This window comes from Mustela nigripes, chromosome 8 (genome assembly GCF_022355385.1).
Source record: "Mustela nigripes isolate SB6536 chromosome 8, MUSNIG.SB6536, whole genome shotgun sequence".
In the NCBI taxonomy this organism is placed as follows: Eukaryota; Metazoa; Chordata; class Mammalia; order Carnivora; family Mustelidae; genus Mustela; species Mustela nigripes.
The window spans coordinates 36704977-36721034 of record NC_081564.1 but is presented as its reverse complement, the minus strand read 5'-3'; the positions used below and the strand labels follow the sequence as shown (position 1 = coordinate 36721034).

Below are 16058 nucleotides of genomic sequence, written 5' to 3'. Positions count from 1 at the left end.
CTGGCCACTGTCATCCTATAGTCTCTGCTACTCCCATTGATTTTCCACTTGCCTTGTCCTTTGGATTTTGCTACTTCCGGTGGAAAAAAAGGGGCTGCATGCTCTCCGACCCCCTTTCTATGCTGCTGCTACCTTTAACAAGGCAAGTTAGTGGCTTCTGTTTCTGGGCTCAGTAAATGCTAGGCCCTGAACTAGATGTCTAACATGAAGGAGGCAATATTACTCTTATATCCATGTGTTGAAAAACACAAAGAAGTTAAATAAGTCACACAGTAAGCTGAAGACCTAAAGTGGAAAAATCAAAATTTGGAGTTAAGTCAGGTTAGTCTAAATGTAGTCAGATGCTGTCTAGAACAGGAGTTGCCAAGAGCAGCCCGTGAGTCAAATCCTGCCCATCACCTGCTTCTGTGAATGGAACTGTAGTAGAACACAGCCTTGCTCATTCATTACTTACTGTCCACGGCTGCTTCCCACTACACTGGGCAAGCTGAGGAACCAGTAGAGATCCTAAGACTGGCTGAGCCTAAAATATTTACTCTCTGGCCCTTTAGAGAAAAGGCTTGCAATAAAGGAAAAGTTTCCTAAAGCCAAAAATATACATATGACATGTGATAGTTTTACTTACTACCTTTTCACAAAATTGCCTTAGTAACTCTAGTTAGTTATCACTTACAATAGGGCTTCAAAGGCAAATATTGAGCTCTGACTTTTTATTTTTTAAACGTATTGCCCAGGTCCAATCAGTATTTCCTTAAGGTTTCCCTACAAGCAGGTATTACATTCAATTCATTCAAACTCATTCATGTAGCTTTACCTACATGCAGGTAATATTACATTCAGCCAAAATGGTATCTGCCACCAAGAGACTCAGAATCTACCAGAAGATACAGATGGGTGCAGTGCCAGCTTTCACACAAAGCAGATTGAGAAAAGGGCTCCAGGTAGAGATGAGAAACTGCTTTGGTATGACAAAGTAGGAGTGGATTTTCTGCTTAAAAGGCCTGTGAGATCAGAAAAACCTTTCAGGAGGAGAGGGGTTTGTGCAGGCCTCCAAGCAAATTTCACTAAGGGAAGCGTGAACACGGAGCATTGCAGAAACACTGGCAGGTGGCGGGCTGGTGGGGGAATGATGCACGCTAGGTGCGGTGTGTGATGAGGTGAGATGAGCAGGCTGGGGATGTGTCATGAGGACTACAAGGGCTTTCTACACACGTATATATGGATTCTGTGTGTGTGTGTGTGTGTGTGTGTGTACACTTGTGTGTATGTGTGTTTGTATATGCGAATTTAGTTATAGTAACGTAAAATAACTCAAGAACCTATAAGACCAATCTAAGGACAGATTCATACAGTAGGTTTAGTTTATAAATAAAATGTAATTCAACTTTTAAAAACTACTGCATTATCAACCATCAATAAATGACATACATATAAAAATGTTTATTGCAGCATTATTTAAAGAGGAAAAATACTGGAAACAACCTGAGCATCTGTTGATTGGGGAGTTAGTTGAATAGAGTATGTCTATGCTATGAAAAATGATACGTTATTTAAAACAATGCATTGGACCCATTTGTGTGAATATGACAAATTACCCATGACATACTGTTAAATAAGTAAAACATATTTTTAAGCTAGTATCTCTTATTGTCAGACGTTAAGCCAGCAAACAATATTTTTACATGGCAGTCCATAAGAGACAAGGAAAATCTGTTTTTTCTTTTTCTTTGTGAGCAGACTTAGTTGTTTTAAGTCTTTAAAACTTTGCCATATGAAAGTAAAAGTCCAAGACCAGATTATTTTTCTTGTGGCCACAAATGCTGACTTCCTGTGCCTTGTTCAGGTGCCTTGTTCAGAGTGCCATTGTAACCTTGGGATAAAAATATGTGTGCATTTTATTAAAGTTTCAGCATTTAATGTCAGTGTCCTTTAAAACGTCACTGACATATTAACCTATCAGGAACGCAGCCTCTTTCCCCTACACTCAATATGATTGCATCCTAATCTATCCAGAGTGATATAAACCAACCTTGAGAGAAACATTAGCATAAAATTACTATAATATTTTTTAAATGAATGTATATCTGAATATCCATATGCATACATAAACACAGAAAAAGTGTAAAATACAAGTAACCTCAGGAGGCACTGAGAAGTGGGGAGTGAGAAAGTATGTTTCTAAAAACTTCTCTATTACCTGAGTTATTGCAGTGGGAATTTTATCATATTTTTATAAGCCTATATGTTAGGTTATTTAACCAGAAAAAGGCTGAGTATTATTAATTTTTAATTTTTTCTCTTTACTCTCCTGTATTTTCTAATTTTCCTATAATACAAAAAATTGCTTTAGTTATGAGAAAAAATCATGTTAAATGTCCCCATTTTACTATTTGCAATGAGTGAAAAATAACTGTTTTAAAACCAGATCAAGGATGTAGCTGAGAACAAATGCCCACTGGTGCTTGGGCAACAAAGTTCTGTTTTTCTGGCGTGCGGGAACACCAGTATTCCTTTATGCAAGGAACCGTGGACATCTTAGCACACACTGTTCTGAAGCATTTAATTACTAAGAGGCTGGGCCAAGGCAGGATTCCAGAAATCCAGAGATCCACAATAAATTATAAAATGCCTCGTGAGAACCAGCTCAGAGAAATATTTTTAAAGATCTTTTTAAGGCATACATTGAGTATTTTATAACATTTCAGCAGAAGTGTAAATTTGTTTACAAACCACCAGACTATTACGAGGCGCCACAGGAAGCAAGGCATGAGGAATCCCATGAGGGCCAAGTCCTTTTTCCCTAGTACCGTCACTGTCTACGTTCCTGAGCTGATCTTGACACAACTCCATTCTCAATTTGCACACTATTCAACAGAGCCACCCCCCCACTTTTTGCCCTAATGGCGTGGATCTGCTTATGGTCTTTAGGAGGTTAGGATAGGAAACTGCTGGAAACTTTGCAAATGTTGCCTGTTCACTCTCTTGTTACTTTGGTGGCACTTAGCCACCAAACAGCCTATGGTTTACTTCTGTTTGCTCTCCTCCCCTCCTCTTCTTGACAGTATACTCCATGCAGGGATGGGGCAGTTGTGTTCCCTGCCATATGCTTGGCACCTGCCATACCACTCAGCCACAGTAGAAGCTCCACATGCATCTGCTGAACAAATAAATGTTGATGCAATGAGTGAATCAACATGCCTTCTGCCAACTCTTCCTGCCTGAGTTCAAGACCTCAGCCCGCCACTTTTACTAGCTTGGGCCATGTTCTTACCACCAAGTGAAAGCTTACTGAAGACAAGGATTTTTGTCTGCTTTGTTCTAGCTGTATCACTAGAGTTTGGAATACAACTTTTTTAAGTATTTGTTCAAAGGGTAAATGTTGAATGAGTGAATGAATGAATGAATGAATGAATCCAATTTCAGGAAGTAGCTATAGTCAGGATCCCAATTCTGCAAGGCTAAGTGTCATTCAGGCATTCATCTACCATAATCCAGTTCTATTCTAACCTAATCTTGAGTCTAGAGGAGGAAGAGGTATGGAAGAGTGAGCAGAGCAATGACCCAGAAGTCAGAGGGCTTCAAGTGAACATTCATGACAGTGTCAATAGGGAACTCAATTCTTTGGCTCTGGTAATCTTATTTCTCTGTTGAAGAAGCAGGACTACATGATCTTGGGAGTCCCTTTCCACTACAAACCCCAGGATTGTCATAACCCACTAGAGGTCCCTCAGAGTGTGCCTGGAGGTGTGGAGAAGGAGGGAGTTTGTCTGGATCGTGGGGGGTTTCCTGTCTAGCCACAACCTGTACAGAGGGTTTCCTGGGTGTCCAGGAAAAATCCTGACATTTGACCACTGCTAACTTGATTAAGCGATATAACTGCATTTCAGATGCAGAGGAAGAGTTCAGACTAAATAAAGGTTCAAATTTCTATTTTGGGGGCAAATTTGTGTCGTACATACAAAATTAGAACTGGCCCAGTTGCAAGACATTAAATTCAACAGTTTTTATAAAAATGGAAAAGATATCAATAGTTTCTATTATGGGTCAGGCCCAGTCATACTTTCTATATATCTATATTCAAGATCTACACCTCATACATTATATTCATCTCACAGATGAGGAAATTGAGACTTTAAGACACAAACTAATGAATACAGCTGAACCAATCAACTAAGATTTACTAAGAACCTATAATGTGACCAGGAATGAGGAAAAAAACAAAAGCATAATGAAAACTGGTTCATACACTGTAGCAGCTTCCTGTTCTTTTGAGAAAATAAGGCATACATATAAAGTAAGCTCTAAGAAGGCCCATGTAGACACAGACAAACAAGCTATTGATGTGTAGTATAGACCAAAGCATAAAGGAGTGAGGAGTGTTAAGAACAAGGAATGGGACTATCTCTTATTGGATCCATATCCTCAAACCTACCAAGTCCCTGGCACAAAGCAGCTGCTCAAAACCTATTTAATTGGTTGAGTGCCTACTGAGCATCAGGCATTATACGAAGTGTCAGGAATACAGAAATGTGTACGATGCGGTCTCTGACATCAAGAAACTCATATGGGCTGGAACTGCTGCAGAAAACGTTAAGGATACAGCTGAGCCTCTGAGAAGGGAGAAAATGCAGGTGGGAGTAGATAAAGTAGGAAGAATGGGAACAAAGGCACTGGCCCAGGAATAAAAACAATATTGTGGGTGATTATAGGGAGTGAGTGGGACACTGAGTGGGCTTTATCTCCCCAAGCAGAGAATTTATGTGGGAAGTTGTAAGAAAAACATTGATGGATTAAGGAAAACCTAATGACTAGGAAGGTTGATATAGGAAACAACAGACTAACACTGTTTTAATTCTGAGAATGGACCCCATAGCAGGTATTTATGGGGCAGCTAATTTGAGTAGTGGAAATAAACTAGCTGGCTCACGGCAGCACAATTTATTATGAGGATCATTAAGGAACTATTTCACTACACGCCATTCTCTCTGATTACCATAGCTTCCTCAGCCATTTTTATTATCAGTATAGGCCTTAGGGAAGTTCATAAAATTTATAATATAGAAGGCATTAGGGGAAAGAAAAATGAGATTTACTAGGCATTTTCTTAGGGTTTTTTTTTTTTTTTGAGAGAGAGGAAGCGTGCATGGAGGAGGGGCAGAGGAAGAGAAAGAATCGTAAGCAGCCTTATGCTCAGCAGCACGGAGCCTAATGGGGGCTTGATCTCATGACCCTGGGATCATAACCTGAGCTAAAGGCAAGAGTCAGATGCTTAAATGACTAAGCCACTGAGGTGTTCTTCTTAGGTTTTTCTTAATAGCAATGAGTATGAATATGACTGAATATTAACAATGGTGTTCTACAAATTATGTAAATTAGAATATGTTAAGCTGCTTTGGGGAGGCAAAAGAAGTTATTAAAGAATACTTAGGTGGCTGGGAAATGCTGGAAAGAAAATGCTCCACTCAGACCCAGGGAAGCCAGCTAACAGATAATAAGGGGGGAGGGGACAGTTGCATTTCAAAGTAATTTAGATATGATGAAACTGTTTTAATGAGTATAATTTTACTCCCATGTTGCAGAGAGAGGCCTTTAGTTTATTATAATGAAATGTGTTCAAGATAGAAGATATTGTATTATATATACTATAAATAAAAATAAATAGTTTGGGGGAAATCATGGTAAGATTCTTCCCTTCCAATAGTTCTGTTTTCAAGAAATAAGAAATAAATGCATCACCAGATGACCCTGAAAATCACAGACACAGTAGAAAGTCATCTAGACATAAATTCAGCCAAACCCTTCAGAGCGTTAAGCTGACATTCTTTTGCTAGTCTAACGTAGTTGAAATGTGTGTAAGATTTGGAGTCAGGCCATTCTAGACCCAAATCCTAATTTTCTTACTAATTGTCTGTGCGATCCTGCCAACTCTGCCCAATCTCCTGAACCTGCAGTGTCCACATTATAAAATCAAAATAAGAATTACTATAAATAGGGTTGTTGTAAGGATAAAATTAAACTAACATGATGCATACAGACTGTTTAACACAGTGTTTTGTGGCCCAAAGTGTGGGTGATATTAATATTAGATAGTTATTATTACTGATACTTCTAGTGTTACTATTATTAGTTTACTGAAACAGGAATATGCTGGATTGAAACAGAACACCTATATTTGGGTCCCAAATCAGTTATTATTAAGGATCTCAATTTCCTCACCTATAAATGGCAATACTATGCTGACAATAATATCTGTTTTGTCTAAATCACAAGATTATGGGAAACTTCAAAGGTAATGTATGTGCAAACTATAAACTGTCAAAAATATCCCCTTTCCTCTAGAGTAAGTATATACATAAATGAAAGAAACTCAAGTTCAAGATCATTTGCCTGTACTTAATGCACCAGGAATGTAATACTTCTCACTCTATTAGCATAAAGGGAAAATGACAGTCTTTCAGTAATGAGGGCCTATTGTGAGACTGGGTCTTTAAGAGTTGTGTTAACATATAATATTACTTCCATGAATGTGAATCTTGTAAACATCTAGTAGTATATAATCTACTCAATTTTAAAACTTGACCTTCTATTCAGAAAATGTGAACATAATCAAATGAATAACTAATAAACTCCCTCTACCAAGATTAATATGGAAACAAATACACTTCTAAAAAGTAATTACAAAACTGGGATGCAGTTAGGAAAAAGACAAAATTCCCTAAATTTCTGGACAGCACCTAATTGATTTGGGAAAAATGTCAAGAATTAATTTTACATTTTGCACTTGAGTTGTCAGAAGTCTGAGATTCTAAAGTGACAAGTGTTGCTGGTATAAGCAATTACAGAAGGCCTGTCGGTAGCTCAGTGATGTATTTGTGGATGGATGGATGGATGGATGGGAGGGGGATGGAAACTGTAACTCTCATTTTCACTAATTTATCCCCCATTCTTATCCTTGGACGTGAGCCAGGTGAGAATCATTCCCAACAGATAGAAGAAAGAGATTGAATTTAAATATCCTCCACCTATATCTACTGTTTTGTGATTTTTAAGAGCAATGATTTGGGTTAGAGCAAACTCAGCCTCAGGAAACCACAACAAGTAAACTGTAAAGAGAATTAAAATATATTTTTTTCTGCTCAGAATTAGTGTTACATATGATTCCTTGATGATTTCTTTGCTCTGTTCTTCCCTCTCCCTGGAATTCTAGACCATGAGCAGGACATCATAGAGATTGGGGTAGAATCAAAGTGGGCACTCCAGCCAATACTGTGCAAGCATTGTCATGAGAGCTGATTAAATGAAAAGAAGTGGACTGGGACTGGAGCACAAGGAGGACTTTGGTCTTGAGACTGGAAAACAAAAGAAGGCTTAAGAAGGGATTCAAGATGTGCACGGTATGACTCCCCTCCCCTCGCCCCGTTATTTACACAGCACTGGGCGTACATGAAATAGGATTCCACAGGACAGGGTCATGTGTCATTTTTCTACGTGGTAATCAACTAACATTCTCTACTTCTTCTTTCTATCTGTAGTAATTATGCTTATCTGATCTATTTCAGTGTAAATCCCCTTCAAAATGGTAAAGCATAGAATAATGTATTGAAAAGAGTAAGTTCTGGGGTGCCTGGGTGGCTCAGTGGGTTAAAGCCTCTGCTTTCGGCTCAGGTCATGATCCCAGGGTCCTGGGATCAAGCCCCACAAGGGACTCTCTGCCTAGCAGGGAGACTGCTTCCCTTCCTCTCTCTCTCTGTCTGCCTCTCTGCCTACCTGTGATCTGTCAAATAAATAAATAAAATCTTAAAAAAAAAAAAAAGAAAAGAAAAGAGTAAGTTCCAAAGAGGAATTCAAGAGAGAAGAGGCCATATATCTGTGTTTGCTGAAAAGAAAGGCTTAGCTAGCCTCAGAGAATGTGGCGGTTTAACAGTTTGTGTTTTTTTTTTTTTGGAAGTGGTTCAAAGATCTGTTTTGTCTCTCTGACTTTTGACACTGAGGATGAATGTCTAAAATGTTTACAAGAGTCACGAGCTAAGTTTTTATTTGGGAAATAAAAAGGTAACAGAACAGAAAGAATATGAGCAAAAGGATGTACTGATCTCTATAATTCTGGGATAAATAAACACCATTCCTTGGAAAACAGTTTTTTAAAAAGGAAAAAGTTCTCCCTCAACTAGGACACGGAAAGGATGCTGGAGCTCTCAACTACTTACAGTTGTAAACAGTGTGGGTGGGAAAGAGGCAGTAAAGAACAGCTAGACCCTATGAAGTTTCAACAAGAGAAGTGGGCGTCTAACAAATAATAAAAAATGCACGACACAGCTACGAAAATAGGCATGCGTATCTATAGGAAATAGATGGTGCAGTAAAGGAGAGGTAATCTGCACAGAGGTGTGCAGAAGCAAATCAACTACTCAACAAGAAGGAAATGCCACCCAAATACGCTATACCAACATTTGCTTGAAAAAACAAAACAAACAAAACCCACACTTCGCACCAAACTCTCCCAATGAACAGGCTGAGAGGGAAGCAGCAGCCTCACTGGGACTGAAGGCATAAAGGGGCAGAAAGTTGTTTCAGTGGAAGCTCAGACTCCCACATGATGAGAGGCACCTGCTTCTTCCTTCCACCTAGGGCTGAGTGAAAAGGGCAAGGCTCTGGAGGTTGGGAAGAAACAGCAGCCCCCCTCAGGTAACCGTTCCTTCAGAGCTCAGGGAGTCTGCAGTCTCTGAAGGGCTTGAACAGGAGTGCCTCTGCCTGCAGCATGGTCTTTAAAACACCCGCTTCTCGCTTCTCTGACCAGCCAGTGTCTGGTCTCCCACTATTTCCTGAGTGTCAGATTTTTCTATGTTTATAATTCCTGCCATAGGTTAAAACATATAAAAAACAAGGCTGCATTTGCAGCTCCCTAGAAAACAGTAACATGTAAATGAAAACTGGAAATTGTTGCTTCAAGCGGTAAGTTCACATTTAAGAACCAAAGGATCACGTGTTACCAATGAATCAACAGGGAAACTGTTCCGAGTTAGAAGAAATCACATCGGAGGGGCACCTGGATTAACAAGGACAAGGCAGATATCAGGCAGGACAGGAAATCCTGGTAGGATGGAGCGGACGCTGTACTCCACGTCCTAAAGAGTCCATCTCTGAAACCATCCCACAGAACAAAGATGTTTTCAAGGCAAAAGCGAATCTTAGGGAATTTTATAGATGAGATGCGCTTTCTTATTGCTCATGTGTAACATGTACATCTAGAAAGACGTGAATCTAAACTTTTGAAAACAAAGACATAAAAAGTATTTTTTTAAATGAAGACTAAACCTTAGATGAATCCCATGAGCCAGTGAACAACCATTTCAAAGAAACACAAGGAACTAGGTATTATTATTAAAAATGTTGTTCTTTTACTCTTCTACATGGTTCACTTTCCGGTTTACATTTTCAAAAGTTCCTTACCTGGGCTGACTGTTCACCATTTCATGTTTTCCATTGAAGTTCAAGCCACAGATGTTCTTCGGTTTCGAATGTGAAGAGTCGGGTTCCAAATTTGCCTGTGTTTGTTCTCTCAGACGATCATGAAGAGTTGCCTCCTTTTTCAGGTTCATGTCTGAATACGGGCAGCCAAAAGCACTGGTTTGTATAAAAACGAGCGTACAGTTGTCAGTTTACAGCAGTTGACCGGGAATCCACCACCACAGAGACAGACTGACATCCAAATTTTAAGAACTGGAGGGAGGCCTTCTTCTTCCACTGAGGACACCCTAATAAGCTTCCTTTAATACTGCCCTTCAAAGAACTCTCAAGTTCCAGATCACAACACTGGTTCCAGAGAATGAAAGGTATAGTCATCTGCTATACACATCCAGTTTTTACTATTTTAGAAACCTAAACATCTAAGAATAATGTAATAATGTGCTTCTGGGAGAGCAATGGAAATGTTATGTAAACACTTGATTCAAAGTTTGTATCTTCTGATATGTATGCCCTGATTTGATTACCTACATCACCAGATACTATGGGCCATGAAAAATATTCACCATTATCAGAAAATAGTATGCTTTTCTTTCTCAACGTTCATGTATCTAGAAATACTGTATCTGTATTTCTGCTTAATCCTCCTGAAACCTGCTAGAAAGTGTTGTGTTTGAATGTGAAGGAACACCTGAGATGAAAGGCAGAGACCAGAGAAAAGACTGAATCCTCCATCTTGGATGTTTGGAGCCTAACTGGCAATGAGCTACTAGGACACATGATCTGATTCTTTCTACAGACTGGTAGTCTCCATCGGATTTCTGTGCCTGCATCCCTGTCCCCAAAGAAGCCCCAAACCTCTGCTGTTTCTTAGAGGAGTGAGGGAACCACTCTCAGGGAAAGCCCAGGGGTGATGGTCAGCTGCAGGCAACCCCAGGGGAAAGTATTTCATTCTCAAGCTTCTGTTTCTCTCCAGTTACATGGGAAAATCAGATTCAGTTCCAAGGGGTGCTGGGACCATGACAAATCTTGCACACACACACACACACACACACACACCAACACAGTAGTTGTTATTATTATCATAGTGTTATCATCCTCTCCATCTAGAGAAGCAGAGAGTCAAATGCATCGGTATCTAGGCAGTCTGGTCTTTTTGAGGAATTTGCTTCCAATTTACTGTATATTTGCTGACATATGATGCATAATAAATTCTTTTTGGATGCATGAACATTTTCTTTTTTTAAATTTTAATGGCATGATAAAATCAGGGACCAATGCAGTTCATCCTTTATTTTATTTTATTTTTTTAAGATTTTATTTATCTGACAGAGATAGAGAGATCACAAGTAGGCAGAGCAGCAGGCGGAGGTGGTGGTGGAGAGCAGGCTCCCCACTGAGCAGAGAGCCCAATGCGGGGCTTGATCCCAGGACCCGAGATCATGACCTGAGCCAAGGGTGGAGGCTTTATCCACTGAGCCACCCAAGTGCCCCCTTCCTTTATTTTCAAGCAGATGGAGTTTTCCAAGGACAGCCCATATACAATCTAACCCCAGAGGGTCTTTAGTATTAACCTATATCTAGAATTGATCTTCTGGATGACATCAGCCTGCCCAACAAGACAGAGTGAATCTGAGCGGGCAGTAGAGAGGATAAGCAGCCTTTGCTACACACAAGAGAGTCCTCTCTATATGCATGTTCAGTAATCTGTAATACTTGGTGCTGATTTATTGGTTTATTCAGTTACTGATTCAATAATCCATTAGCTGAGCATCTGCTACATCATAAGAATTTTAGAAAAACCCAGTGAAGAAGTTAACATATATTTATAAATATAATTTATAATAATAAAACCAAAAAAGCTATCACTACTGAGTGTGTACTAGATGACCACTAAAAATCAAGATTTAACATAAATTATTTCTACATTTATTACTAAATACTCAGATAATATTAATAAAGTTATTGTGCGGGTAAGAAAACAGTCACACACAGGATAAGCCACCTTCCCAAAGTTGCTTGGCACTTTCTTGTGAAGCCTCAAAATAGATCACTTAATAATTAGCACCATGTGAGGTTTTTCACATCACCGAAAGAAGAAACAGGAAAGAAGTGTGGTATAATTCTTGTGCAAAGAGAAGCCGAGGCAGGTGTTTACAGGGGAGAACAGCACCCTGTTCGCTGTGACTAATGGCTAGAGTATGCCCGCAGCCACTACAGTCCTGTGTGAGAAGCTAAGATGTGATAAAGAACTTTTTCCAATAACAGCACAGAGGCAGTAACTGTTGAAGCTGCAGCATACAAGATCTAAGGGAAATTCTAGAAAGAACTCTCTGCAGATAAAAGTTGAAAGCATGAGGCTATCCTAAGAGAAACTAGGAAGTGTTTATTTCAAGCACAAATAAGTTTTCATTAAGATACTATGATTCAGAAGCTCTGCTATCCATCTAATACATATTCTCAAATTGAGACTTTTAAATGACGTATTAAGGTAATGAATTTTCTTAATTTCGCATCATCCCCCAACCTGATTCGTGCTGCACGGCACTGATGCTCTGTCCCCCAGCCTTATTCGTCCAGCAGTGTAGACAGCAGTCACAGACGCTCCTGTTCGGGACTTGCTTCAGTGGAAAGAAATGTGGGTTCCCTCAAACTTCACTCATCAGTCAGTCCCTCTAATCATTTTGTCCCTTGCCTGTTGCTTCCTAATTCCATTCCAGCCCCTCCGTGTCTCCAGAGGTGAGGAATGGAACACCGGGAGTGTCGTCAGGGTGCCACACATCCTGATTCCACCAGGCAGGCCTGGTGACACCCCACCTCCAGGCTACACGGATCGGAATGAAGTGTGAAGTGCAAAAGAACATATTAAATGGCAAAACCAGGTGTGGCCTGCTATGGTGAAGAACTCGAAAGATGATGGTGATGGGACACGGAAGTACAAGAGAAGAGGGGATGTTAACATCTCAGCTAGAGCAGTCTGCACCCTTTCCAACCTGCTATTGTGCCATGAACCCATTTCCGTACTGCGACACCATGCTTACTTGTGCTCTTTGGAGAGAACACAGTTGTGTGAATGATACGGGATCCCTGGCTTTGGCCTGCCTTTCTGCAAATGCAGAACCTTACTCATGTGCTTGTGCGTGTGTCTACAGTTAAAAACCCACTGAGTTGATTGTCCTGGGTGTGTGTGATAAAAACTTTTATTTTTTTAAAAAAGTATTTCTTTTTTTGAAAGATTGTATTTATTTAATTGAGAGGGAGAGTGCGAGAGAGCAGGAGCAGGGGGATCAGCAGAGGGAGAGGGAGAAGCAGACTCCCACTGAACAGGAAGTCCAATGTGGGACTTGTTTCCAGACCCATGTTTCAAGACCCATGACAAAGCTTTTTAAAACTTATTGTGGTTTAGTTAAATATTGAGGAGGAAAGGAGATTCTGAAGATAAAGTCTCATTAGAAAACTGTTGACATAAGCTGAAATTTCTATAGCCTAACGCTCTGTCGGTCAAGGCAAAATGTCAGCTTCTGACTGATGGGAAAGTAGTACATTCAAATTTGAGCTCATTAGGACCATGATAGCAGGTGTAGAAACTGCGGGCTGAGGGGGAAGCCCTGAGCAGCAGTATTGTGTGGAAGATGCGGCTTCTTTGACCGAGCGGACTATTTTCCTGGCCTTCCTTAGTGAAGGGGGTGTTTGCTATGTTCAGGAAAAGGAAGAAGAGAGAGCAGAAACTAGTCAGTTGACCCATATGAAAGTGTAGTTTCTTTTTTTTTTTTTTTAAGGTTTTATTTATTTATTTGACAGACAGAGATCACAAGTAGGCAGAGAGGCAGGCAGAGAGAGAGAGGGAAGCAGGCTCCCCACTGAGCAGAGAGCCTGATGTGAGGCTCGATCCCAGACTCTGGGATCATGACCTGAGACGAAGGCAGAGGCTTTAACCCACTAAGCCACCCAGGCACCCCGAAAGTGTAGTTTCTAAAAGACAAAGGCAGTCAACTATCTGAATTTCATATGGTTTGACCAAATAGTTGGTAAAGAAGAGCTACAAGCTCACCAATAGCACCAAGGCATATGAACAGAAGGTAAACACTAAGCAAAGCAAAAAGTACCAGATAGTTGCAGACAAGTTTTTAAAAGGATCTTCTAACAGATCTAAAACCGTGGTCCTAACAGTCTTCTTCATAAATAGAAACATAAAAATGATGACAATTAAAAAATACTAGTTTTAGGACACCTGGGTGGCTTAGTCAGTTGAGCGTCTGCCTTTGGTTCAGGTCATGGTCCAGGGTCCTGGGGTCCAGCCCTGCATCTGGCTCCCTGCTCAGCGGGAAGCCTGCTTCTCCCTCTGCCTGCCGCTCCCTCTACTTGTTCTCTCTCTCCTTCTAACAAATAAATAAATAAAATCTTTAAAAATAAAATAAAATAAAATAACTAGTTTTGCTTTTCAGATTATTTAAGCATAATATTAATATCTGAGAATAAACAGAAAAGTAAATTAAATTTTATCAGTATACATGTTTTTTTCTTTAGGAAAACGTCCTGTACTCCTTTTAAGAGGAGCATTCCTGACTGCCTTTGAGTTGCAATGGTGGAGGGCTAGACGCAGCACAACCTGGCAGCTGAGGCTGAATTGCTGCTTTGTGTGTCCTGCCCAGGAGGGCCCTCAGCCTTTGAATTTTCCTTCCTTTTGTGCACAGGTTGGTGAGTTTCCTGACATTCCCAGGACCAATACTGATCCGAGGCCAAAGATAATTTGCTAAACCCTGTTGTTCATTGTAGGGTTCAAAGGTTCCCACCGGAAGCAGTGTCCAGTGCTGACAGCTGTGCTCATGCTCTGTTCATGAGTCTAGGCAGTCTCGTGGGCTCCAGATCTCCTAAAGAGGCACATGCCTCTGTCCTTGCTCTTAAATGCCTTGTCTGCTGCCACAGCTAGAATTTGGGGGCCCTACTGGGACAGAAGTCCTATGTTCCCATTTTCTTCTCAATTCCTTCCCAGGACAGGATTTCTGCATCTCAACCCCAACCCAGAAGTGGGGCTGCACTTGGCAGATATCACCTGGCCAGTCCTTTACGTGCTCCTCATCCTGAGTTATTCTCTATTACTGAGTTTCGCTCTCTAACTGGAGTCCCTACCTGCATCATGGATTCTCGCATCTGGCCCCAATTCTGAGTCTAGATGATGACTGCTAATCACCAACTCCGGTTCTGCTTGTTCTACTAGATCATCATCTTGTATCAACCGTGTGTTCATCTTCTCATACCCAAGCTGCAGATTTGGTTCTTGCTTCTCTGACTACCCTGTTCTGCTGAAAATAATGGGCCATGCTCCACAAGATCCTAGGCGGTGGCCAGTTTGGGCCCTAAGGTTATAACTGAGTTGTCTCGACTTACATATTGGTAGCTTCCCAACCAGTGTCCCACTGCACCCTCAGGGCAGCCAGGAGGGGCCAGAGTCCCAGGTCAGTCCTTCCAGCCTTGAGCAGCCTCCTCTAAGCTCTAAATTCCTTCTCATTCCCAAGTACTGATTATCATTTTCTCTCTGTGGCATGACATGAAAATGTTGGGAAGCATGACAAATTTCAGCAAAATAGCAAAAATGAAATAGCCCCTTCAGTGCTGTACGCCCAGACATAAATAAACACCAACAACACAGAGGTCAGCAGTATTTCAGGAAGAGTGTCAAATCACTGACAATCTTTCTCCAATCCTGAAAAGTGAAGTTGCCAGAAACAGACAATAGCTCCCAGGAGAAGCCCTTCTCTAGGTATAAGCCCTCAGCTAGGCAAAATTAGAGACAGTTCTCTAATGCAACTAACCTACCCCTTGACGAGGCCTACTGTGTTTTAGATTTTAGTCTCAATTATCTTATAAGCCAACTATATTCTCAATTTCCTACCATGACCTAGAAAAGATGACATAGATAAATCATATCTGAGCAGGGAGACTAAATTCTAAGTCTCTTCATCTATCTTCAAAAGACAAAGAATTACTTGTGGGACTGGGTGGAGACGTCCTATTTGGAAGCATTCATGGAAGAGATGGTCTAAGGGGTCTGCCTCCCCAAAACAACAGGCAGCGGGAAGGCTCTCAATGGCCGCCACCGTCAGATCCTATGAGAGGCCTCAAAGGAGGCGCAGAGAAAGGGGGGTCAGCGAGGAAATGGGAAGGAGCTAGAAAAATAAATGCTTCCTGTCTTGCAATTCAGCCTTGGGCCCTGAGGCGACAAGAGCCATCCTGGGACAGGTGCCTCTCATCACACGCGGGTCACGTAGAAAGAGCAACACCTCCCCGCCCCGCCCCTCACTGTTTCCCAGTCCACTCAGTACAGTTTGTTCTCACTGTTATTTGACTTTATGAAAATAAGCTATTCCTGAGGCACCTGGGTGGCTCAGTGGGTTAAGCTGCTGCCTTCATCTCAGGTCATCATCTCAGGGTCCTGGGATCGAGCCCCGCATCGGTCTCTCCGCTAGGCAGGGAGCCTGCTTCCCTCTCTCTCTCTGCCTGCCTCTCTCCCTACTTGTGATCTCTCTGTCAAATAAATAAAATTTAAAAATCTTAAAAATAAAAAAGAAAAGAAGCTACTCCTTTTCAGTCTT

At 41.0% G+C, this 16058-nt stretch overlaps 1 protein-coding gene across 2 annotated transcripts in view; it reads right to left on the bottom strand.

Annotated features, from left to right (window-relative positions):
- Positions 1 to 16058, bottom strand: part of L3MBTL4 (L3MBTL histone methyl-lysine binding protein 4) — a 453622-nt gene that overhangs the window by 107740 nt on the left and 329824 nt on the right. For both annotated transcript variants that reach the window (XM_059409232.1, XM_059409233.1), the window contains exon 15: positions 9451 to 9624. In XM_059409232.1, the coding sequence (XP_059265215.1) occupies positions 9451 to 9624 (174 nt within the window). The remainder of the gene's footprint in view (positions 1 to 9450; positions 9625 to 16058) is intronic.